We start from the raw sequence: 25,875 nt of genomic DNA on the forward strand, positions 1-25,875 counted from the left end.
AGGCGGCCCCGATATCCTTCGCGAAAACCGGATACGCATCCTGTCTCCAGCGAAAGCCTCGCTGCCGCCGTCGGCCCGTGAGAACCGTCCTCCCTGACAACACGGGAATGAGGAGGACGCCTGCTGCTCACCAACACAACCGACGTCATCGAGTAAACATCAGGCGCCGGTGCGCGGTTTGTCACAATCGGTAACAAGAGGAGGCTGGTTTACGGGGCACCTTAACAAAAACAAACAAGGCTGCCAATGTGCCCTCAAGTCGACAGTGCTACAAATTCTAGGTGAAGACCGATAGCGACGAACTGCAGCGCTGCGCTATGTCCAGGTGACATCCGCTGGCTAGTGTCCTCGCAGAAGAGGATGACGCATCAACTTTAGCTAGCGAAAGTGCACGACAAGCAGCTGCAGTGGCAGTGTTACACGATCTTTGGACGTAGGATGTCCAGCTCGCGAACGAAGAACAAAGGAAAACCGAATGCCATTGTCTGCGCGTTAGTATATTGATCCACTCTTTGGAACTCGTTTTGATTTCGGATGGACTCAAGTGCATCCGCACATCGACATCCGTGCTGAAGAGAAGAACCGTCAAGTTTCCCCCACTTCATAGGTATACAATCCGGGGGAGTACTGAGCCGCATGACGTATTCTTGGGCAGTTCCTTGCGGGGGTTCTTCCAAGATTGTCAGTATGAGGGAGGGGTGTAACGAACTTCTGGAAGAGCTCTTGGGGACCAGGGGTGGGGGTATATTGGTCTGTGTACTTTCTATAGGAAATTCTATGGGGGTGTTGGATTCAGCTTGAAACGGGGGGGGGGGGGGGGGGGGAAGGAGGGATGTTAAGGGGGAGGATGTGTAGATCACTTGTCTATTGTCTAACCCGACCTACGAACACAGTAACACTGCACATTCACGACACTCAGTCGGCCCAGCTGTCTCGTTGGCCTGGACCGCTGTCCAGGTAAACCGTGTACCGGCTTAGAAAGGGGGCCGGGCAAGCACTCACCGGCGAAGCAGGCGACGACGACGAGGAGCGCGACACCGCTGAGGCAGTTCCTCCGGCCCATGGCCCCCACCGAGGGGAAGGCCGACGACACACCGGGCATGCTGGCTGATTTCTCAGCGTCGGTAATCCTGGGCGGCGTTGTGCGTCCTCATGGCGTCTTGACCGGCGGCGCCACGTTTCGTCCTGTCGTTCTTGCACGCCTGCCGAGACGTTACTGAGGCGCCCCTGGTCCCCGGCCGCCCCGGCGGACGGAACGAGGCCACGGGGCGGCCAACCGGTTTGCCGACGGTGAAAGTGCACCGCCAACCAGCGCGCCGCCGTATACGATGTCGTGTGCCGCTGCCGGCTCACATGGACGTGCAACCGGCCACAGAGTGGAGAGTCTTTGCGGAGTGCACTGTTGACTGCAACGCGCCACGGTTCGAGCCCCGGAGGGAAGGCATCGGCCCGCTGTGTCATCGTGACGTCGTACAAGACTCGGATTAAGGGAACGAGGGCGGACGTGCTGAACGTGTGCAGATGCAGAATGAAGAACCTGTCTCTCCCGTTTGATGTTTGTTTATGCTGGTTGTTATTAGAGGGTTTTAGTAGATCTTTCCGATACCCCCGATAACGACAGCCGATAAAATACGATGCATGTGCAAAGACGTCGGCGAAGTATCGGGTACCGTTATTGGAGACATCGGAACGATCTACTAAAACTCCGTATTGTTTTAACAAAGGCGATTCTTCTCGCCTAGTTCAAGCTGTTGCCCCCTTCCAAGAGTAGTCATGATGAGTCTTGTACGCGTAACTGAAAAAAGTAATCGATTACTAATATAATTACTTTATTGAAAAATGTAATTGATTACAGTAACTTAGTACTGCATCACAAGAGCAATTGAGAAATAATCATAAAGTAATTGATTACTTTTCTTGTTACTTTCACAATGGAGGAAACAAGCACTCTTGACAGCTCGACAGCCCGTTGCTGAGCGCGTTGACATTGTAACCCTTCTGGTATATTGGTATCTCTTTTTAGTTCTTTATTGGTAAAAGAAAGTGCACAACGTTGGTGCAACATGGACGAGTGACGACGCACGGGCAGAGAGAGAGAGATTTTTTACACGAAAATACTGAATGATTTTAGGTGCTTTGGAAAGATATAATTGAAATCGATTACAGAAAAATACAGCAGAAAAATTCTAACTGGAACGACTCGAATCTTATTTGAAATTGAGGTAACTAGCTGGAGTCGCATAGATGAACCTTTGCAGAAAACTATTAAGTCAGGTATTGTCTTCTTATAATCTTGTCTCACTTGACGAACACTGAAGAAAAACGAATTGCATACCGTCAGATACGTCTTGTTTGTGGCGTTTTAGACATCTTCGTCCCCAGACGACGACAAAACAACATGTTTGCAGATACATTCTATAGTATGCTTCTGGAGATTGTTAAGATTTTGATAAAGGTGCTTTCCTGGGGTCGGCAGGCCACTTTGGTTGTTGATAACTTTACTATAAAAAAACGGCTTTCTGAGAAAGTCAGATAAGTAATGCTCAAGGTTTTTTACCCCTTGTAAGAAACGCTAAGGATTTGTCACCTTTTGTTTGTCTTTATCGTCTGTTCGTGTCGTGTTATATTTTTTCAACCACCATCTCGTTAAAAAAAAAAGCAAAATCTTAGAATGTTTTTGTCTCATTTTTGTGTGTTTCTTAGTACCAGGTGTCTTTCAAGCTGTGACGTTCCCAGCTCAGTTGCCTTTGAAATATTTTGGTTGACTCTTTTACACCTTTTATAAACCCTTTTCGCTTACTCTCGTTCCCGGCCACCTGGTAGGCACATCCGGTATGACCGACGCAAAGTTACCAGAAGAATTCAACTTGCAAATAGTGAAAAACAAAAACAAATTAAAGACGTTTACAAAGTTTCTGTAATGCCGAATTATAGAGCAGCTCTTGAGGAGGAGGAGGAGGGGAGGGTACGGAGGGGAAACTATGCCCCTCCTTCCTCTCTATAAACTCCCCTTCTTCTCTCCTGGTCCTCTCCCATTTAGTGAAAATCTTTCGCTAAATTTCCCGCTAAATTTAGCGGAAATTTTCCCGCTAAATATAGCGGGGAAATTTTTCCGCTAAATCTAGCGGGGAAATTTTTCCGCTTAATTTAGCGGGAACATTTCCCACTAAATGTAACGGTAACATTTCCCCGATAGATTTAGCGGGTAAATTGTCCCGCTAAATTAAGCGTGGAAATGATTCCGCTAAGTTTAGTGGGAATTTCTTTCCGCTCAATTTAGCGTAGAAAATTTTTCGCTAAATTTATCGGGGAAATTTTCCCGCTAAATTGATGTGTGACGTCACGTCACGTGAAAATATATGTGTGACGTCACATGACGTCACGTGTGACGTAATTATGGGAGACGTCCCGCTAAACTTAGCGAAAAAATTTCTCGGCAAATTTAGCAAAAAGTTTCCCGCAAAATTTAGCGGAAAAGTTTTACCCTCGGGACGTCACATAAAATTGACGTGTGACGTCAATTTTATCACACGCCAATTCCACGTGTGACGTCACGTACGTCATGTGCGACGTCACTTGACACGTGAGGTGGAAATTCACATGTGACGTCATTATGGGAAACGTCCCATAATACAACGCGCGGCTACGCTGACGCCGACGACGACGCCGACGCCGCTGAACTCGGAAACGGGTGCCTAAGAGCTGCGCTCTAAAGAGAGGGGAGACAAAACAAGAATGGTTAACGGTTACGCTTATGACCTGAATGTCTTCAATTGTCGTGGCGGCGGCCAAGCAGTGCTTTCGCCCATACTGGAAGTGACAGTGTTCCAAGATGGCGGCGCCCTCGTGAAATAAGTCCATAGAGATTATTACGTGACAAGCCCTGTCATGTCGTTGCCTCTCCTAGAAGCGCCGCCCCAGCACGCACCGACATTTCGACTACCCGAATAAATCTTCAGCGCTTTGTGCACTTACGCCGAGGATGGAACCACATATCAAAGATGAAGCAGCAGTACCTCCGCAGCACCGTTGCTGGTACGGCTTTTCGAGGGCGTTTGAGTAGCGTCCGGTTCGAGGGACACGTCTTTCCTACCTCGCATGCTATTCCGGGGGAAGTTCCCGCGCGCCTGTCGCCACGCGTGCGGATGGATGGTTGCCGATGCGACAGCCGTATTGATTCCTCCAACGAGCTCTTGTTATTGATTCCTCCAACTCTTCTTGTGCCTCGGAGGAGCATAGAGAAAAAACGAATATTTCCCATCGATCCGTCTTCGCGCCGTGCCCGGACATGACCCTTCCGGACACCTCTTCGAGGACTCCCAGGACTTCCAGGAGCCTAAAAGTGCGCGTGCAAAAACAAAACAGTTCCGCCATGGCCACTTTTCCTTCCCGGCAGGTGTCCGCTGGAAGATGCATCCTACCAGGATGGCCCTTGGCAGGCGGGAAGCATTGCCGAGGATGCCGGGCTCTGCCGGTGTCGGGTTCGGAGGAACGTCTTTGGTCCTTCCGAAGCGGCGACGAGCGCTGCTTGCCGAGTGCGTGCGTGGCCAATCGGCAGCGTTGGCACGTTGTTGCGCGCTTTCTCCTTCCATGGTGGCCTCCTCCGGTGACGTCTCCGGTTGAGCGACAGCCGCTACGGGGAGGAAGATGGCTTGACAGGCGGCCTCCGTGCGAACACCTTGGGTTCCTTCTGGTAGAGGCGAGGACGGTATGGGGGTGCGGGCCGCGGAAGTGGCCGTCTTCCGACGTCCGTCTCGAAGCTAATCGTTAACAAAAACAATAGTACCTGTTTGAGAGCGAGGTGCCGCGAAATTTGAGATGGACAATACGATGCATGAGTACCCTAGAGTACTCCATGCGAGGCATCTGAAACAAAGTAAACATAGGTGAGAAAAACTAGAAAAAAAGTGCAGTGTCTTTTTTACTGTTCACCTACTTAACGAAATATAATTCAGACGCGGTGACATTGCTAATGCATCATCTGTGATGGAAGTGCTGCACCGTTCGCTCCAAATTGCGCCATGAACGAAAGACTGCTACACCTTGCGCCAAAATCCCATTTTTGCTAAGAATTGCGCCACATCTGCGCCAACTAGGCCTTGACAAAAAAAAAAAAAGAAAAAAAAAAAGAAGGAAATATGTTTAATTATTAGTAAACCCTAATATCCAGAGAAATAGGCGGAACGGAAAATGGTACAAATGTGCATAGTTTATCTCATCTTAGGTCAGAGCCAGGCACGTAGCCAGGGAGGAGGCCCATGTGGCCCGGCCCCCCCGAAATCTTCCATTTTGCATGGGTCCTCCTCTCCCCCTCCCCCTCATACAGCATTTTGTCATGGGTGCCCGTGCCCCCCCCCCGAAACAATATCCTGGCTACGTGCCTGGTCAGAGCACAGTCGAACGTTGGAAAGTATACAACCAGAAACACACATACTAAAATCGGAAGTCACAGGACATTTGCTGTATTTGATGGGTCTAGCTGATGAAAGAACACGTATAGGAATATGACGAATTCATGAATTGATGATGTCGCTATTTGATGCTGGCTGATTGGTCCCACTGGCCTGTAGCGTCGTCTGCACTTCTCGTCAGATTTCTCGTCTACCGCGCAGGCTGGTTGATCGCCGACATCGTCTGTATTTCCAAGCAATGTCAGTTTCCAGGGGTCTCTAGAAAATTCTGCAAAATAGTAGGATGGCAGTTAATGGCTGGATGCCCATCACTTGGGGTGGCCCGGGGAGGGGGGGGGGGGGGGGGAGAAAATGCATGGGTATTTTATGAGTCGGCTGGATTTCGGGGGGAGGGGGGAGCACTAAAGAAGTCCCCCCCCCTGGCTCCACCACTACTCCTGATGAGATCACTTGATTATCATGTCTGCCACTTGCCTCCGTACCGTGGCCCTTGCGTCGCTCGCGTCACCTTCCTCTCACCAGAGCGCGGGCATCGAGCTTCGCCGCTTCGCACCGGAGTGCTAGGAGCAGCGGCTGATATGGGGAGCGATCTGGGTTAGCGCGATAGTCTCGGAAATTATGCCCAATACTATTAGTGGTCTACCTTTCTTGACTTTAACTGTAGATTAACCTCCAATTAAAAAAAAAAAAGAGAAAAAAAGCTGTGCCGAGAAACAGCGTATATGATCGACATCTTGTAAACCCTGAGATGGGGAACGATAAAAAAAAAACGGACGATTGTTTTTGATGGCATTTTACAGACACTCATGCTAAATAAACGACCGAGTGTAAAAGGGGAAGGGGAGTGCGACTTTGTTCTAAGTGTTGCTCGATGATTAACCTTTCAACATTTTTTTTAAAATAAAAACCCATTTTAAATGGAGCCTAGTGCGACCAGCGCCTTATTTCTAAAAGAGAAAGTTCCGTCTTAATGAACTGAACGTAAGGGCGCAAAACGAGCTGGTCAATATAAGCACGACAAAAACCCCAAGACTGCAGGTAGAAACAACACATACACTAGAAGGAAAAAAAAGAAACAGCAACATATATGCAAAAATTTTTTATTCATTGTATGTGTCGTTTTTACCCGCAGTCTAGAAGAATTTGTCAAGCGCAGTGTCCACTTGCGCCCTTTCTACTCTTATTACAAAAAGGTAATAAGTAATATGCTCTAGTACCAGAGTGAAGCCCTTAGTCATCCCCGAAGATGAACTCGTTTAACCATGGAACCGACTTTTTTTTTTTCTTTTTTTAGTCTTTAAGTGTGGTAACAGATCTGGACATCTGCTCCAAAAGCATAATGTACCTGCTCCAAACCAACGTTTCGCCTGCTACAGAACCTGCTCCAAAAGTCAAATGCCGCTTCCATCACTGCCTCGTACAGAAGACTGTCGCCGGACAAGTTCGTAGCAAACGTATGCATGAAGCAGACATGTTTGAGGCGCGCCTGCAGGTGATTGTGTCATCATGGCTGCAGCGAGCACACCGTGTCTTTTTTGTATAATGTATACGAGCAGTTTGACTGCTGCCTTGGGCGCGCATTTAACGCTGTCTTTCGGTGACTACAGCAAAACAAGAAAGAGGAGTATGGTACGACGGCTATGAGGCGGGCTCTGCAGGCTCCACGAAAAGGGAGCGCTCCCGAGACCTGCGCTTCGGCTCGGCGCGATACACGCGTGGAATCGCGGCCACGCGTCTCGACAACAGCAGCCGTGGACACGGAGCGAGGACAAAGGCGCCGGATGCCTCGGACAATGATGGGCCGCGAGATCGAACGCTGACAAATCGATGGTCTCGCTAGTCGGGTCTTTGTCGTCTCGGCGGGTACACCCTGCTCTCGGAGAAGAACAATGGCACTTCCGTTTTCTGTGCGTCCGCTGCTCTTCCTTCCCTGCATTAGAAAAGGAGTCTTTCCTTTGCCTGTAACCGACTGCTTGCAGAAAAGTGACCCGCTGTACCACGGCCGCAAACAAAGTGGCCCGAACGGCCCAGCGAAACTGCTGTATCGTAGGATAACCGCCGCATCTCGAAGCAGCATGTCGACTTGAGGAGTGAACCACTTCAACTATCGAAATATACAGTTTGCTACGTGACTGCTGTTTCTACCGCGGTTCAGTCGCTTCCTTAGACTAGAGTTTGCGCTCAGCTTAGCTCTCAAAACTCAGAGCATTTTTTTAAAATTTTGTTTTATTCGTAGTGCTTTCTAGCTTGACGTATAAACTTAACAATAGACTTGACTACCGCAGTGACTACAATTGAAGGCAACAGGGCTGATTAAATAGTCAGGGAGCTGCGCTAGAACTGCAGAGCTTTAAGTTTCATGCTTTAAACCGGTGAAGCTTTGTACATGCCCCGATTTGCGCATGCCACGCTTTGCACATCCCCAGCTTTGCATACGCTCAGTTTTGGCACATGCCTAGCCTTGCTTACGTCTAGCTTTGTACATGCCTTGCTTTGAACATGTATTGCTTTGCTGGTGTCTATATTTCGTTTCAGCTTCGGTCCAGACGCAGCCGATGCTACAAGCACGAGCATGTGGCCCAGAACAGTGGTTGCACTGCACGAGCGCGCGTGCTTGGCAGGGATGCTGAAAGCCCGGAGCTCGCGCTTGTAGCTTTGGCTGCGTCTGGACCGAAGCTGAAGCGAAGTATAGTATGTCGTATGTCCAGCCTGGTAGATACCCGGCTTTGTGTCTGTCAAGGTTTTCAGCATCAGCTTCGCCAGCTCTCGCGTTCTACCTCGATATACTTCAATCTCAAGCAAAACCCATTAAAAAAACTTAAAAAAAAGAAAAGAAAAAAATTGAGGAATAAGGTAACTTCATGTTGCGATCCAAATGACCAGGTTCCCGTTTAGGGAGATGTCGTCCTACGGGGTTGTTATTTTAGACTAAAGGGGCGTAAATCTTACTTTGGAAGGAACGCTCCCCGTTTATGTCATCACAGCAGCTCTACGTACCAAGAAAAAATTACACTAGCTTGATCATGCTCAAAACATTTTGGGAGCACAGAATCTGTTGCTAATGAACCGGGAACATCCCATGTGTGTGTGTGACGTGACGTGACGTCGTGAGGTCACATGACTATGACATCACACGGCGTTATGGTGTAACGTCACGGCACGGCGTCACATAACATGACGTGACATGACATCGTGACGTCAGGCGGCCGAGTGACGTCAGTGTCACGAGACGTCATGATCGCACATGACAGTGACGCCACACGATGTGATGGGTCACATGAGGTCACATTGTCACGTGATGTCACAATGTCACGTGGCGTCATGGAATCACAAGTACGGCAGGGTGTCAAGTGAAGTCACGGTTCTTTGCGCAGGTTTTTCACGGCGCTTCTTTGCGAAGGTTTCTCATGAAGCTTTTTCATGATGGTTTTCTCATAGAATTTGGCTGATAAAGCCAAATCTCCGTTGCAACCCGAACGAACCACGGACAAATTCAGACTACCCGAGGAGGCAGGGAATCCGTCTCGGAAGAGCGTTTGCTGTAGTAGACCTCATCACGGGCGTCCCGTATAGTATATGCCTTGTACGGCGACCGGAACAGCGCGCCGACTCCTCGCGTTCCCGGAATGCCGGTCGGCGGTCCTGTCCCCCGGGGAAGGCGCGAAAAGCGAGAGTGGTCGGATCGTTGCCGCCGCGTGTCCGACGCGAATGTGTGTCAGGCGGGCGCGCCCCTTTGTGTCGCCGCTCCGAGCAGAGCGCCGACCTTGTTCCAGTGGCCAAAGTGCGAGCCCTGACCGCTATTATCGGACAACTCGCCGAAGCACGGACCCCCTCGATCGGCTGCAATTTACCGTAATGGTCGACTCCGAGTTCTTGTATACGCACGAGAAATGGCCTGGGCCGAAAGGTCTCCTCCCGACGAAACTGACCAGAGCTTTGTTTCAATGGCTTGCTTCTTTCCGCTTGACTTACGGTTATGATGATATCTATTGTTTGCTCGACGAGGTAACACCACCTTACCCGTTGTGAGGTGGTGTTACTTCACAGCAGGTGAGGTGGTGTTACATGAACAGACTAAGAGAAAGAGAGAGAGTGAAATTGGCCTTTAATAAGCAATGAGATCAACCAGCCCTTATTCCTGGTTTGCTACACTGTGTGATGAACCGAGCGCAAAACAATAGTTAGATAGAAAAAAAGTAAATAGATAAAAAAAGAAGAGAAGGGGAGAGCGAATGGTAGACCACACAAAATATAAATATAAAAGCACACAACAGCAAAAATAAAATGAAAATGACTTTTGCCAGAAGTGTCATTCCTTATATCAGTGCACCTCCACTCATTAGGGATGTATACGTATTTAGGGTGAACTAAACCGTTTAAGTTGAGCATTTCTTCTCACCTCATCATTTGGGTTGTGCAGCTGACAAATATAAGTGTAATAGCGATGTTTGTTTAGCCTTGCCTGTTGTACAATAACGAAGGAGTCCACTTATCCCCTTCCGGTATCTTTTGTTTCATTTCTGGACTCCTGTTCTCGGTTACATGGTAGACTGGCCAGGCACGTAGCCAGAATTTTGTTTCGGGGGGGGGGGGGGGGGGGGGGGTTTCGCCTATGACAAAATGCTATGTATGAGGGGGAGGAGGGAGAGGAGGTCCCAGCAAAATGGAAGATTTCGGGGGGGGGGGGCCGGGCCCCATGCCCCCCCCCCCCCCCCCTTTCAGGGCTACGTACCTGCGACTGGCCAATAGGTGTTGGACATATTAAAAGCACTTTCACTACACCTTTTACTTAAACAAAAAATATACAAGTTTCGCAACTGGGCCTATTTTAGATAGAGTTCCTGGATCGAGAACTTGCGACTTTCGAATCCGGCTATTAACTTGTTACATCGGAGCATATTTATACCAACGTCTGAATACCTGATTTCAGTATGTCGCTTTTGAGAGGAGGCGGTCAACCCAAACGTTTTTCTGTTAAATACTTTTACCTTTACGACTCCCTTTCGTGTGTAGAGGAATGTACTTTGTGCTGTTATTCACTCCATGTGCGGGACCTGGTATTGCTGGGTCACCGCTCATATACCGCTCAACACCGGTGCGTGTGCTAACGACGAAATAAAATGCCCAGAGGTCTTCACTCGCGAAAGCGACACGAATTTGATCCCGCAGTCACGCGCATTTGTGGGCAAACCATTGACAATGCTCAGTTAATAATATTAACTGAGCGTGACCTAAACTAATAATAAACAAATATGAAGGCATCCAGCCTGCATGATTCTAACCCTGTCACGCGGCACATTTGTCGCTGGTCATTTGGCGTCTCGCCTGTTGGGTCCTATATAGCTATGTTACGCGGCACCTTTAGATCTGGCCATTTGTCATCTGGCCTGTATGGTTCTAATCATGTTACGAATCATGTTACGCGGCACGATCGGCTTTAGCGCACGCAAAACAGAACGCTCGAATCCGCTCTTCGACCCCTCCATGCGGCACACGCAGTGTCGCCATCCTCGAAAACCGCAACTCCCCCTCAATTGAAGATTTTTGTAACAGATTGCCCAATACGCGATGTCCGGAAGACCTAGTCCAGCGATGTCCCCCCGGAAGGCCTATGGTCCATCGTAGTCGTTTCCACATTCTCCGCGTAGATTTGCATCGAGGAGTTTGCGGCAATTCACACCCTGGGGGTATACTGTTCGTCCATCGTCCGTTGATTGCGGGCGGCCGCTGCTCGGCACGCGCGATGCCATCGAGAAAGTTAAATGAAAAACGCCCTCATTCCCGTTATCGGTCCATAACCTCCGGCGCCAGTGCTTGCAATACACCCTTTTCAAAAGTCCGCGCCAACGACTGTCCGCCATTGCTTGCTCACATACTCTGAGCATGTATTGGACACGAAAGTGACGTCAGCGTTCGGCGTCAACTCGGCTCAGCTCGTGTTGATAACGAGCGCTGACGTCACCGTTCGACGAGGACTCGGAGCCAATCACACACTTCGTGAGCGAGCAATGGTGGCTGAACAATGTCGGTCGATGTACTTTTGAAAAGGGTCTATTGCTCGCGTACATGTACTGACGCCGTGCTCTGTTGACGACACTAGTGGGCCTCAATTACTGAGTGTCTTCAACTGATCGATCGAGTTCACGTGGTTTACGGGCCGTGTTTGCGATACAAGCTGCTTGGTGCGACGCGAAAGCGTTGATTGTCTCTATATGAGTCCTTGACTTTGGCTCTGCCTCTCATCCTCCTCCCCACGGTGAAAATTCACGCATGCGCATGAGTGTGCAGTCTGTGCAGGAGGGCGTCCATCAATAAAGGCTCCGGCGTTTTTTTTTTTAATATCTTATAACAAAACAAAAGACATGTTCGAAATACCCGGCTTTGCTCTCCCCGGCAAGCTATTTATTAAATCGATACATTCAAAATAGCTATTGAGAAAACGACAACTGAAGACTATGCCAAAACAAACATTCAAAGCTCTACGCGCTCTGGAATAAGGTGACGTCACATGTTATATTACTTGCAAGGCGAACAGGCAGTCTTAAAACAAAACAACAAAAACAACAACATTTTGCGCGTCTTTTTCTTGCTGATGTGTGTGTGTGTGTGTGTATGCATTAATTTTACACTAACAAACTTCTTGTAACCTGCGGGAACAAGCTGTGCTGTTCCCACATGATAACATTTGACGTCTCGTTTTCAATGGGGCCTGTAGAACATCTCGGCCTCTCTGATGCACTTTAAAGATATTCAATAACATCGCGAAAAAAAAAAAAAAAGACAATGACTTGTACTTTTGGTTTACTAGTTCAAATTCCTCTATAAATCTGTTGAACCAATTTGGAGACATTAATGACAACCAATATTTCGCTTTAATTTGCAAATGCTCTCCGTGGTTTGAGTTGGTCCCTCTCTCAAATCTAGGCTGTCTGACGCAGACAACTGCGGCGCCGCTATCGGCGCTGACCGAAGAAACCGGGTCTTTTTTCTTTCGCTTTCCACGGGGCAAGCGTCGGGCGCGACCTCTGGAATCTCTTCACGCGTCCGGCGGAAAAGCTCCCGCGCAAAAAAAAAAATCCGAGGCGGTGTTTGCACGTCGTGAGTCGACGATGCGGGCAGTGCGCGGCCGGCAGCGGTATACATATATGCAAACGTCTGACTTGTCCGCTTGGCACGCACTGACCGATTGTTCGCCATGGTACTTTCCGCTTGTTTCTTCTTTTTCTTTCTCTTTCCACTTCATCTGCGAGGGAATGCGCGCTCTTTGAACTGTCTTGTCGTTCGACAGCGTCCATGGAATGCAACACACCGCGCAAGCAGCGATGCTTCTGGAACGCATGCGTCGCGTTCTTCCCTTTGTCCCGTCCGTGACGCTTTGTTTATGAAGTTCGTTCTGCTGGTTCTTGGGTCTCGCTCTCCCGATTAAGTTTTTGTTTCTGATGATGCTGTCTTTGCAAGAGAAACACTCGAGACGAAGCAGTCGTGTGACCGCCGACGCTGCAGCCTTTATTCTGCCTTCGATAGCGCTTCGTCACACGCGCGACCGAAGCTTACCGTAAGGCAAAGAGCGCGCGAGCTGGAGGCGGGGCCTCCTCTGGTTTCTTACAAATGTCACGGACTGTAGTTAACGTTCGGAAGGCTCTCACCTTGCAGCCTGCTACTATATAAGCGCTCATTTAAGTAACAGTCAGACTGGTGGCACTTCCTACAAAAGACACGAAGTTTGTCTGCAGTCATGATGACCGTATCGTCTGCGGTCAGTGTTTGTACGAACAATGTGACAAGTCTGTCGTACAAGGAAGGGACACGCATCAGACAACGTCTGCATACTGTCTTTCTTAGGACGTGGTATCGGAGTGTGGTCACGGCTTTATAGGGTTCGGATTTCCCGCATGCTGCGCATCGACGTGTTTCATGTTGATATACGAGTGCATGAAAAGGAAAAGTGCTCTCGGCTTGTATTTTTTTATCCACGCACTACGCGGATAGCCAGTCACTGTGCTAAAAGCGGTCCAGCGATTTAAAGCGCATAAAAACTGTAGTAATCATGAACTTAAAAAAAAAAAGAAGAAACGCCGGTGGCCACCGTTTGCGTTTTGTTTACTTATGGATGCTATATAGACTCTCTTCAAGAATTAAGGCGAGGTCTGTGTGTGTATGCCCATCTTTCTTGTTTTCTTTGTTTTGGGTTGGAGTGTAGGCATTTTTGATGTGGTCTTTCGCCAACTGCAATATTTTTTAAGGAAGCACATATACGAATTGAGAGGACTCAAAGGGCTCCAAATTGTTTCACCGCGGAGAAAGGTTGATCAAAAGTTGCCTTCATCAGCATTCGAATCACGGTGCTACCAGCCTTCCCAAGAAACGGTCCACCTTAGGCCACTGTCACCGAGAAATCCGTGCGAAGAGTTTCAGTGGCGAATCTTTCGCTCCACCACACACCCCTCGGTTTCGCACGCTATGCCTTTCTCACTGCGCTGCCGGCCGTACCTGCAGAGACGACTGCTAGCAGTCGTTGCCGAACCCGCGTTTCCTTGCCGCGGTTCCGGCAACTTGCGTGCGGCAGCAGTGTGTCGTTCCCGTGCGTCGATCTCGGCTAATGGCCCCTGGTGGCGCCTGGCAGTGCTGCTACTATCCTGCTGCCTGCCTGCTCTGGCCTCCGCGCGCTCTGGCCAGCGTGCGCACGCGGCCCGTAAACGCTTCCGGCGACTGTTAACTGTCGACGACATTTTTGCGTCGGCCCAAACGTGGCTATACGCATTGACATCTTAAGAAGCCCAGGGCGTGGCAAGTTCCAAGGATCTCATCATCGTACCCCAACCAATGAAGTTGCAGCATCACACGAAAAGAACACCTAAGAAGAAATCCCGAAGCGAGAGCGTTAACATATATGTACAGCCGAAAAAAAAAAGTAAAAAAAGCCAAGCGCTATCTAAAGAAATAAAAATAAAAAAAATATCGACTTTCCAGCAGGCATGATGCGCACGGGCGGCATTTGAGCGGCTGTTCGTTTCTTGCTGTCACTCCCGGCTCAGACGGCCAGCTGTTGCTGACTCACTGCTTATCTCGGCGCTGACCGCTGACTTTAGACGAAGCTTGCAGCGTTCATCAACGCCCGAATAGCGAAAGTGAATGTGTCTCAAACAAAAATGATTGCCCTGTTGAGTCCTCAGTGTGTGAGCGATCGGGGATGGAGCCGTCAGTTAAGGAATCAGTAAGCGGGGAGTGATTACGAAAAATTGAACAGCCGCTGGAATGAGGCTCGTGCACATAATAGCCCCGTCAGAGTTCAGATTTCTTCTCTTAGCGCTTGGTGCTTCCGAAGCCACGCGCTCGCATGGGATTTTTTATATTTTCCCCGACTGTACGCCACGTCCAACGTTAAGCTGTGAGTGACGTCACCGACAACTTAACAAACGCGGGCTGTGGCGAGTCTTGTACGTCGTATTGGAGTTCCGTAGCCAATGAACTGCGTTAGCCGATAGCAACGTCAAATGCGAATCACGAAGCAAAAGCGTGAGCAGAGGGGACCAGGCCATAGCTGTGCTTCTTAAGCTGTCGGTTACCATATAATATTTACTTATTTATTTATTTATTGTGCCTACCAACAGCCATGTGCCTATTACGGTAGTGCACGGGAAAAAAAAAAAAAAGGTTCAGAACCCAACGCTGCAAAAACACACTATATTAAGAGCGGAATGCTCCTCTTGAACGATAAAAGGTCATCCTTGAAAATGTCAACAAACGATATGTCTAGATGATTAAAGAGGTTCTGTATGCGATCGAGCGGGGGACAAACAATACATGGGGTTAATGGCGAATGTGCGATTGAAGCGAAAATGTCTCACCGGAACGTTACTCTCGATGTTATATTTCATAACTGAGCAGTCGTAATACGCATGCAAACACTTGAACAAAAATATAAAGTCACCGCTTTCTCGTTTGGATTTTATCTCGGCCAAAGCCAAGAAATTAAGTACATTCTTATAAAAGTAGGGCTGAGAAACGTTTTGTCTTTCCTGAGGCGTGCTCGCGAATCTCTTTTGATCTCGTTCTAACGTCGCCGCAGTAGTGACACTGAGGTTGTTCCAAACAACTAACGGAAAATCTAGTTTTGGCAAAATACTTTTTAACGAGACATAAAAAACAAAAGGGGTCGTGAAACACAAAACTGAGGCGAGTAACAATTAGCAAATGAGGCGAGATAAATTTGAATTTGAATCGGTGCGTTCGGTCGGTGTACGGAAATAGTGTGCATGTGTGTTTTAGAGTGCTTTCAAAATTTTTGATCCGGGTCACGGATCTTACGGGCCACATTTGTAATACAAGCTACGAGGAAGAGCCGAAAGCATCCAACTATACAGCCACGAAGTAAGCTACGTTTCGAAGTAGCGATTCTTTGGCCATCTTGGTGCTTCGATACATTGTTGCCGATGACCTCAAGCTTTATTTGAAAACGGGTAAAACGCTTTTCCGTCCTCCAGGAATGTTATAGAACACTCCGCAACAGAGCAAAAATATATCACCTATGGTTTTCGACACCGTATCTATAGGCGCGGGAAGTCGTATTCTTGAGTTGCAATCATCGTCAATTGTGCCTCGTCTGCACAAAGCAACAAAATGGCGGCGTCCATAAGGGACTCAGAGAATAGGGATCTGACACTGTATAAGCGAGGCCTATCTAGTGGCTCTATACGTCGAGCTTCTCCGAGCTTTGCTCCTCCACTTCCAATCCTCCCCGCAACGCGACAGTGTACGCGTGCGCGCGTGCACCCTATCGGTGGAAGAGGCGTGCGCCAGTAACTTTCTAGAGGTCTCCTTGGTTAAAGTTTTCTTCGTCTGTAAAATCTAGCCTCTCTAATTGTACTGCACGACACTATTGTGTACGGACGAAGAAGCCATCAATACGCCGTGCCTTGGAATGGCTACCTGATTTGCGGGAGGGGTCTCTTATCTCCTTCGTCGTGCATCGCTCGCTCGCCAGTAGGGCAAGCGTGCGGAGCTCGCGCGAATCGCTTCGGCGCGTAGGTATATAATGGCGGGGTCCAGGAGCTCTTGCTTTCGATAACAAATCATACTGAGTTATATGATTGAGGTTTCTGCGGGAGCTGTAGATTTATTACTCCTCTCTCTCGCTCGGTTACTTGTCTTACTCAGATATCGGGCATTGTATACCAGAGCGAATTGGTATATATTCACTGGGTGACGCGCGTTAAGCCACGGTCATACTGCGAATACATCATTTAAAAAAAAAGTCTGGAGACGCTGTTTCATGCGTGTTCACCCCTTGTATGTGGGTCCTGTCATATTGGTCATACAAACACCCACTGTAGACATGCTGAACGCTTATCATGTCATGATGTACGAGCCATGTGACTTCGTCATTAAAGACCGTCGTAAAGACACTGGCCAAGTTGGCTCTGCGCGATAGAGATACAATTCTCTCTGTTGTAGAGATAAATGCCATTTCATCTAGAGAGAACTCCCGCCATGTAATTATTCAACAAAATCGATTTCGATGTTTTACTTGAGGAGAACGAAGTCGCTATATAGCTTTTTTCAGCATCGAAAGGTTTCGAATCAAGACTTGCCTATAGACTGTTGAAATATAAGCTCTGCAGAACATTCGTTGCAGAACACGAGCATAAAGAAAAAGCGCAATTCGTTTTGGATCAACGAATGAAACGCAACTAGATGGCCTTTTGCACCCTCCACCAAGCACTAGTTTCGCGGAAGAAGGCCACTGGCACGGCAAGGCATAGCAGCCCTCTTCTAGGTCGGCAGAGCTTTGGTTCTTGTGGGCAACCTACGTGAGGCAATCTGAACAAAAACGATGCAGGGCTATCGCACGAGCGCTCGGATGCCGTTACACTGGCGGTGCGATCTCCACATATACCTATGCTAGGACGACATATTTTAGAAATTTTTGTTTCAGTACTCGTGTAAGGTTTTTTATTGTCAATAGGCTCGATTCGGGTAGCTGACAAAGCGAGAGGGCAGAATTTTCGAAATCTCCTAGAGAAGCGAACGCGGGGCGCGGATTGTACACGAGTGCTGACATCAGCGTCCGGCCGAGACCCGCGTGCTTACTGATTGGACACGAATCTTAGTCAAACGATGACGTAGCAGTCGTGTCCAATCAGTGGCCCGCGTTTGCCTCTGTGGTGACGTTGTAAATCCAACACTATACACTCCGTTTCACTCAAAGTTCGACCTCTGCTGAAGCTACGATCCGGTGGAGAAAATCAAACAGCACCAAAAAATGCATCGTCACTGCGCTCGTTGTCTCTATTCGTTTGCTATTGCCGGGTAAAGCAATAACACACACTGAATGCCTACAGAGATTTGCAAAAATCGCCTTGTGCGCGCTGCCATCTTTGTCTGCTGGACTGTGGAACGCCTTCTGAGCATGCGCGGTTGCTCTGTTGTGCGACATATCAGGCGCTGCGCATGCGTCCACAGCTCAGTGATTCAGCATTTTTCACCTGGGTGATGAGCGATGCAAAGGTCTATGGGTGACCGGACGTCCTGTTTTGGCCGGAACAGTTCCGTTTTAGAGGTTCACACCGGCCATCTCCGTCAATGGAAACTTTTAGCAAACGGTTACCGTGTTCCGCGTGCCGCACGACCGGAGACTCTTTTGTAGTATGCTTTGAAGCGTGCGCTCCGAGGTCACGGTATCACCTGGGCGCGCGCTTAAAAAGCATGCTTCAAAGGCTCCGGTAGTGCGATATACGCGGAACGCGGTAACGGTTCGTTAAACATCCCCATTATGTCTGACTAAACCCCAATGTCCCGCTTTCGTGGAACTTGCTTGCGAAATAAGTTGGAAGCGTGTGAAGAAAACAAGAAATACGTACTCGTGACAGTGTGTTAGAATAAACACATGGGATAAAAAATGTTATCTCTAGTAAAAAATGTTTTTTAGCTTTTTTTTTTTGTGACTCCACTTGCCGATAAGTTTGGTTCATATGATACGTGTGCACGGAACGCTTTTTTATAATACCATATTTGGCATGCTATGTTTTCTCAGAATGGTTAAGAAAGGTGCTTCTGAACTCAATTATACTCAACGCAAACCCCCAGAAAAGTGTGCACTTTCGTGGTGAACTGAATGGTAGCGAAGGTTTTGCCTTTTGTCTCTCTTCGCCCCTTTTCTTTCTTTCAACTTTTTCTTGGTGTCCCGTTCTCTACTCTGACGAGCATGGTCACTCCATGAATGCCCCATGATCATGCGCTTTTTGTTTGTGGTGAGTGATTGGTTTAGCCCCTGCTTATCTAGGACGTGTTGGTAGGGCACCTTACCCAAGACAGACTGGAAGAAAGCAGAGCCATTACTATTCAACGAGAGCTCGAACGCTGCTACCAGTGCACGCTGCGGTCTTCGCATGCTTATACTCGTTTGCCATCGCTTATAATATTTTCTCTCAGACCGCGTCATGCAATTTTTTCTCCGTCAAGGCTCGTATTGGGCAAGCGAGGCGGCAGAAGCCTTATTAAAGGGTGTCGCGGTCAGTGTCTTCACCCGTTGCGGTTGCGAGCGTTGCCCTGGGTGTAAGCGTTCGACCCCGTCGTCGCAGTCCACATCTCTCGGCGAGACTTCGATCTCTCCGATACCCCGCCGGCGTGAATAAAACATCGGCGGCCGCGGTGACCGACTGGGTCAAAGCGTTTGACCCCCGTGGCGGCAGACTGAACTGCAGCGAAAAGAGGACCAGGGCAAGTCGGTCGGGTTTTTGGGCCTCGGCCTCAGCCTCGTGGAAGCTGGCCTATCCTCCAAGTATGCGCGACTTCGGAAAACGCCCGCCTTTTGGAATCTATAAAGACAACATCAGTGAGTTAAGGTAATTTTTCGGGCTTCATGCGCCAGGGGTTTTGAAAATTACAACGGCCAGGGGTGCTCTTGGGTGGTATGATAAGTTCAGCTGAATAGCTTAAAGTTATGTATACGTAACGGACGTTGTTTGGGAAATCTGCCTCTTGATTGCCGGGCGGTGTTTGAGAGAGAGAGAGAGAGAGAGAGTTCCGTCACAAATGATGCGTTCTATTAGGAACAACCGTTGTTTTAGGCAACCCAAAATGAAAGACCATTGTCTTGGACCTTGGTTTTAATTTTCAGCTGACTAGCTTAAAGTTATGTATAGGTAACGGATCATTTTAGACATTGTTTGTGAAATCTGCCTCTTGATTGCCGGACGGTGTTTGAGAGAGAGAGAGTTTCGTCGCAAATGATCTGTTCTATTAAGAACAACCGTTGTTTTAGGCTCCCCAAAATCAAAGACCATTGTCGTGAACCTTGGTTTTAATTGTCAGCTGACTATAGCTTAAAGTTATGTATAGGTAACGGATCATATTAGACATTGTTTTTGAAATCTGCCTCTTGATTGCCGGGCGGTGTTTGAGAGAGAGAGAGAGAGAGAGTTCCGTCACAAATGATGTGTTCTATTAGGAATAACCGTTGTTTTAGGCAACCCAAAAGGAAAGACCATTGTCGTAAACCTTGGTTTTAATTTTCAGCTGAATACCTTAAAGTTATGTATAGGTAACGGATCATATTAGACATTGTTTTTGAAATCTGCCTCTTGATTGCCGGGTGGTGTTTGAGAGAGAGAGAGAGAGAGTTTTGTGACAAATGATCTGTTCTACTAAAAACAATCGTTGTTTCACACATCCTAAAATGGAAGACCATTGTTGGGAACATTATTTGTAATTTTCATATTAGTTCCGAAGAACAAAAACAACAACCGGATCTGTAGAACTTTATTTAACGTAATGCTCGCGTAGACGCGAACCATTCTGCAGGTGAGCGCAGTTTCGTAACAAACTGCAAGAATTTAGGTTACGCATGTTGGTCATCAAAAGAAAAGCCTAAGACGACTTAATTTTCACGTCTCCCAAGCACCGCAATTATCCCTTTGCCGACGAGCGATGATAATTAGGCTAGTGACAGGGGGGCGTGCAACAACCCGGAGAGAAAGTGGTGGCCCCTGTTACAGATTCCAAGTCATTCACCCGTCGCTTGCTTAAGAAGAAATAGTAGCAAAGAGTTTTAGTGGGGCGCGTAGGCGCATGCTACAGAAAATGAAGACGGCGCGAATGGCGTAAGGACCATCCTGTACTTCGTTTTAAGTCTAAACGCAGCCGATGCTACGATGTAATGGAACCAATCATGCCGCGTCAATGCGGAAGTCGTTGGGGCTTTTTGTTTATGATTGGTTCAGCGATGATAGAACCCGTACAGAAACTTGACGAACGAACACCATGATTGGGCACTTTTAACGCGGTCTGGGTGATTGGCTCCATCAACTCGCAGCGTCGGCTGCGTCTGAACTTTAGGTGAAATGAAGATACATAGTAGAAGAGGGGACACAGAAACACCGCTACGTTGTTGTACCACAGGTCCGTGTGGTTTTCATGCTGTTTCAATTCGGCACTGAACTCCCCCAACAAATGTTTTAAGCGTGTTAATTACAAAATAAATTTATTAAAAAAGAAAAGAAAACTGCGCAGTAATTACGTTACGAGACTCATTTGAGCGATTTCTGAGTGTGTGTATTTCTGGCTTAAATCCTCGAAATAGAAGCATGTTTAGGAATCGGTCCTAACTAAAAGTGTGACTGGTCACGTAAATAATGCGCAAAAATGTTGTTTCTTTTTTTTGAAAAAGGGGGGGGGGGGGACGTTTATTTTTTGTTTGGTGACATACGTATCCTATTCGGACTTGTGCACGTTACTTGAAAAAGGTTATGGATTACAACTACAAATTATACCGAGCCCCAAATGTAATGGATTACCGTTACAAATTACTTTCGCTGAAAAGTAATGGATTACTTTACTCGTTACGTTACAAATTACTTCCACGTTACTTTTTTGGTACACTTATCCAGAAAACAATAGAAACAATTTTGATATTTCTCAAAAATTTTCTGTAACGCTACTTTTCATTTCTCATGCGCCCGTATTATGGTAGTCCTTGTAAAAATGAGATATTGTATTTAAGAGAAAGAGTGTAGGTGCACTCCGTTCACTTTTAAGCTGACAAAATACCGAAGGCTGCAACCACACCCGCCATCCCGCTAGCTTAAGGCCACCGGAAGTGATCCCTGGAATTGTGCAGACAAAGCTAGCGGAACGCATGCTCAGTAGCAGCGTCTACATCTGCTACGAGATTCGGAGCTAAAGACGCGATCTACGAAAGCTCCCTTTTGACTCGAGTGTTTCGCCTGTTACTCACAAAAAAAAAAAAAAAAAAAATTGGTTTTATATGTAGCCAATACACAATGCTGGTGTGCCAGCTTACCTTGATGTGTTTCCGTAGATTAGAATTTTTTGTTCTTACTGATGACAATGTGTGTGTTTTTGGCAAGCAAAGTACGCACTGAAACTCTAGGCTTCCGTTCTCCTTAATGCCCTGAGTTTTGAACATCTCATTAAGAAATGTGCATGGAGTCGACGGACACTTCATGACCGAAAACTCGACCAGTCAGGGAAAAAGTTTTGGTTACGGGTTATCGATCGCTCATCGATTCTCACATTCATACCAGTATTCGTGGAGGCCAGGGGAGGCGAGGGCATAGAGAGCGAGAGAAGCGGTGGTCATCGGTCTCACAAAACAATAGAGGATCACACCACTCTTATGCATTCTCTCTTTCTCTCTCTGTCTGTCAGCACACCTTAAATGGCCTAACCCCACCCCCCTCTATGTTGACTGTAAAGTGAGGAGTGGACTCGAATACCATGCCCAGGCAAGTCAACCAGAAGAAGTATCGTCCGTACCCTCGAAAACGATGCTCCTAGCCTCGCGCCGGGCGCTTTTCAGCCGTGCCTCAAGAGCGTGCTGGAGCAACAGCACCTACACAGAAGGCCTTCGCACGCGTCATCACAGTCAGACCGATCGAGGCATGTGATTGGACACGAGTGCTGCGTCAGTGTTCGGCTTGGGCTCGTGTCCAATGAGCGCGTCGAAGGTCGGGCTCGGGCCCAATAGCCGAGTTAGCGCGATGCGATTGTGATGACGGTTCATAACGGGCCGGGAGACCACATGGAGGCTTTCTGTCTAAGTGGTGTTAGCTAGAATAAAGTAGCGCACATCAAAGACAAGGATAATTCGACCCCCTTGCGTGAGGCTTCAGCGCCTGTTACGTGAGTTGTGAACTCGCGAATCGAGGAAGTACGGAGCGGCGTTTGATGTCTGTGCAGGTGGCGGGAGACGTTAAAGAAGTTGGAAAGGATGAAACGGTGTAAAAGACAAAAAAAAATATTCACAAAGAGCTTTCACCTGCCCGGGAGCAGAAGAAAAACATGATGGAAGGCGACGGAGAGCCTACTCGGCGTTGTCTTACTTGATCTTTGTCTTTTGTATATTTGTACATGCCTTGCCCGTTTTGCGTGTGGTTCTAGTAACCGGTCATACAAAAAATCGTGTTTTCTTTTCGGCTATTTTCTCTTTCCTGATGTTTTCTACTTAGTTGAACTTGCTCTATTCATGCTGCTGAATGTCTCTGCTCGTATTGATCCAGTTACTGTATTATGCTTATATTTGTTTTAAAAAGCAACGAGTGATTAATGTAATCTGTTACCAATATTTTATAACAAAATTGCATTCCAAATTACTTAAAAACAACTAACTTGGCCATTACAAAATTACCTGAAAAAGTAACAGATTACAAGTAACCCATTACTTGTAACGGATTAGTTCTCAAGTCTGATCATATTCAAATGTTTTTTTGTCTTTCCTTGGGGGGGGGGGGAGGGGGGGGGGTAGTTCCGTGTCCTCTTAAAAATGAGCTTAGGATATGTAAATTCAAGCGCCTTCCAGATAATGAGAGGGCGCATCGGCTCCTTTGGTTTATTACTCTTTTAAGCCGAAGCTTTGGCTGTGCTATCAAACTTTGTCACGATGTCGTTTAGATGTGCCCACAGTTGCTTTTTGGCATAGAAGTCCTAGATTCACTTTAATGTTATTTTCAAAAACAAGGATAATGGACTCAACTGTGACATTTGAATGAAACAAAACATCAGAAAATATACGGCCACCCTTTCTTTGTGGTCAGATGCTTTGTAGCACTTGTTTTGTTTGTTTCATTAAAGGGGGCACTGAAATGAAGTTTACCATGAAAAAACTGTTTTTATGAGAATTACTCACAAAAGAAATCCTTTGAAATTTGCTTACAATACTAATAATATTCTTCTGTCTGAAGTAACACAATATAAATACCTTGGACTATGGATCACTCATAATCTTACTTGGACAAAACAGCTTGATTACGTAACATCAAATGCTCTTCGAAAGTTATTCTTTCTTAGAAGGACTCTAAGACTTTCTACCCCTTCCTTGCGTCTTCTAACCTACAAAGCTATAGTGTTGCCTACATTAGATTACGCGGCTATCATTTGGGATCCCTTCACCAAACTAAACATTAACAAGCTGGATCGTGTGCAGAAGAATGCAGTTCGCTACATTTACAATAGCTTTGGACGTACCTCTATAACTGAACTTTTAACCAGAGCTAACTTAAAGTCGTTATCTCTCAGAAATCAGCATTCTCGACTAAAATTTTTGTACCAATTAATAAATGGACATTATAGGATAGATCTGTCTCATTTAATAAACTTCTCATCAGGCTACGCTACTCGACAGAGGCATGCGCTAACAATAACTCCTTTTCGATCGCATAATAATTGCTTCAAGTACACTTTTTTTTCCGCGAACAGTAGCTGATTGGAATAGCCTTTCTGAGAGTGTCGTTATGCAGCCATCATTGTCTTTATTTGAGTCCCTTCTAAATTAGTTTTGTCCCTCTGAAAAATATTTGTTCTTTTGTTTCTGCGACTTGTTTGCTATTTTGTATGCCTGCATGTCTTGACAATCAAGTGTATACCCACCTGCTAAAATCCCTTTCAGGGATTGCAGTATCAATAAATAAATAAATAAACCATCAGATTTTTAGGGCACAAACTAAACAAAAAAAAATAAAAAAATAAAAATAAATATTAGAACCATCCGTGGAAATGCTTCCATATTAAAAGCGCTACCAAACACCAAACACCCCTTTTTCTGAGATACCTTAAAAAAAAAAAAAAAAAAAAGGCGTACCGCCATGTTTGGTCGTATTTTTGAAAGCAGCAAAGGAGGCGCGTCATTGTAATTTTGCGTTTTTTTTAGGCTAATCGTGCCTTGATTGAGTTCGGGTCATAAAGAGACCATCTGAAAAATCCACTTTAGTGCCTTCATGGCGCTGCGAAAACAGAACCAACTTCGGCCGGTGGCGTTCGCTCTGCGCGTTGGCTGTTGCGTCGCGCGCGAAGCAAACTTCCGGCCAGGAAAAAAATGACCGATTGTTCCTTCCGCCAAAACGAGTGGCTCAACGCGTAATTCTAGGTGACGACTCTCACCTGCAGCTCCTTCGTGACGATGCTGCGAATATTTGGTGGGGGGAGTGAATGTGGGTCAGCACCCAAACTTCTCCTAGTTTTTTTCTTTTTTTGCAGGAAAAATGCAGTGTAAAACACGATGTGTCGAGTGAAAGAGAGTAATTATTTATTCCTCTAACACCATGATCACCAAGATAATATATAATAAAAAAATTATTTAGCCAAGTAAATAAAGAAAGAAAGATCAAGTTATTTTTATTTAAACGGTATCAAATTTATTTGATCTCAATCAGATTAATTTGATTGAAATCACTCACTGAAGAATTAATTACCCTATCACTAAATTTCAACATAGCCGATTGATAAAATCCCTTCGATCCCCGAAAACAATAATAAAGAAATTATTTCAGAACATTTCAACTTCTTAAGTACACTTTTATTACCAACTTATTATTAATATAAACCATATAAAGAATATAATATAATATAAACAAAAAATAATTGCATATTTTTTCAGTTGGTGAAAACGCGGTATTTTCTTTTTTTTTTTCACGTTATGATCTTCTTACAACAAGACATATTTTTTCATTTGGTGTCTTTCTCTCGCGTTTTAATTTGCTTGCAGTTAAACATTACGTAACTGACACACGAAGTGGAACGTAGAAGAAAAATAAAAGCCTGCAGATTGTCATTCTGCCAAACGCGTTTAAATTCGGTAGCTTTAAAAGGTGGGTGCTACTCTTAGTTCGGGTGGTGTCGACACAGTAAACTTCAAAGCAACTTTATATGTATAACCGACCCTTTATCTGATATTCTCTGTACCTTACACCTTTTGATAGGTGTTGTTGCAGCGGTACACCTTTTTGCGAGCAACATTTTTACCTTTAAATTCCTACACCTTTATTATTGGCCTAACCGAAGATTACACTTAGTGAAGCAATGTTGTCTCCCTTCTTTATGAGGCCATACATTTCTCTATTGTACCAACTTGTACCAAGCCTGTGTGTATATTGTACCAATGTACACGCAGGCTTGGAGAGCACCTGAGCTACATATGACACTTAATGTTTCCCATTGTTAGAGAGCGCTT

At 46.6% G+C, this 25,875-nt stretch overlaps 1 protein-coding gene across 2 annotated transcripts in view; it reads right to left on the reverse strand.

Moving 5' to 3' along the window:
- The window catches only part of LOC8036533 (mucin-5AC), a 134,895-nt gene extending 133,677 nt beyond the window's left edge, over positions 1-1,218 (reverse strand). For both annotated transcript variants that reach the window (XM_042286557.1, XM_042286556.1), the window contains exon 1: positions 1,003-1,218. In XM_042286557.1, the coding sequence (XP_042142491.1) occupies positions 1,003-1,102 (100 nt within the window). In that variant the 5' untranslated portion in view covers positions 1,103-1,218. The remainder of the gene's footprint in view (positions 1-1,002) is intronic.
- Between the last annotated feature and the right edge of the window lie 24,657 nt (positions 1,219-25,875).

Source organism: Ixodes scapularis, unplaced genomic scaffold (assembly GCF_016920785.2).
Source record: "Ixodes scapularis isolate PalLabHiFi unplaced genomic scaffold, ASM1692078v2 PGA_scaffold7__128_contigs__length_106722199, whole genome shotgun sequence".
NCBI classification, from domain to species: Eukaryota; Metazoa; Arthropoda; class Arachnida; order Ixodida; family Ixodidae; genus Ixodes; species Ixodes scapularis.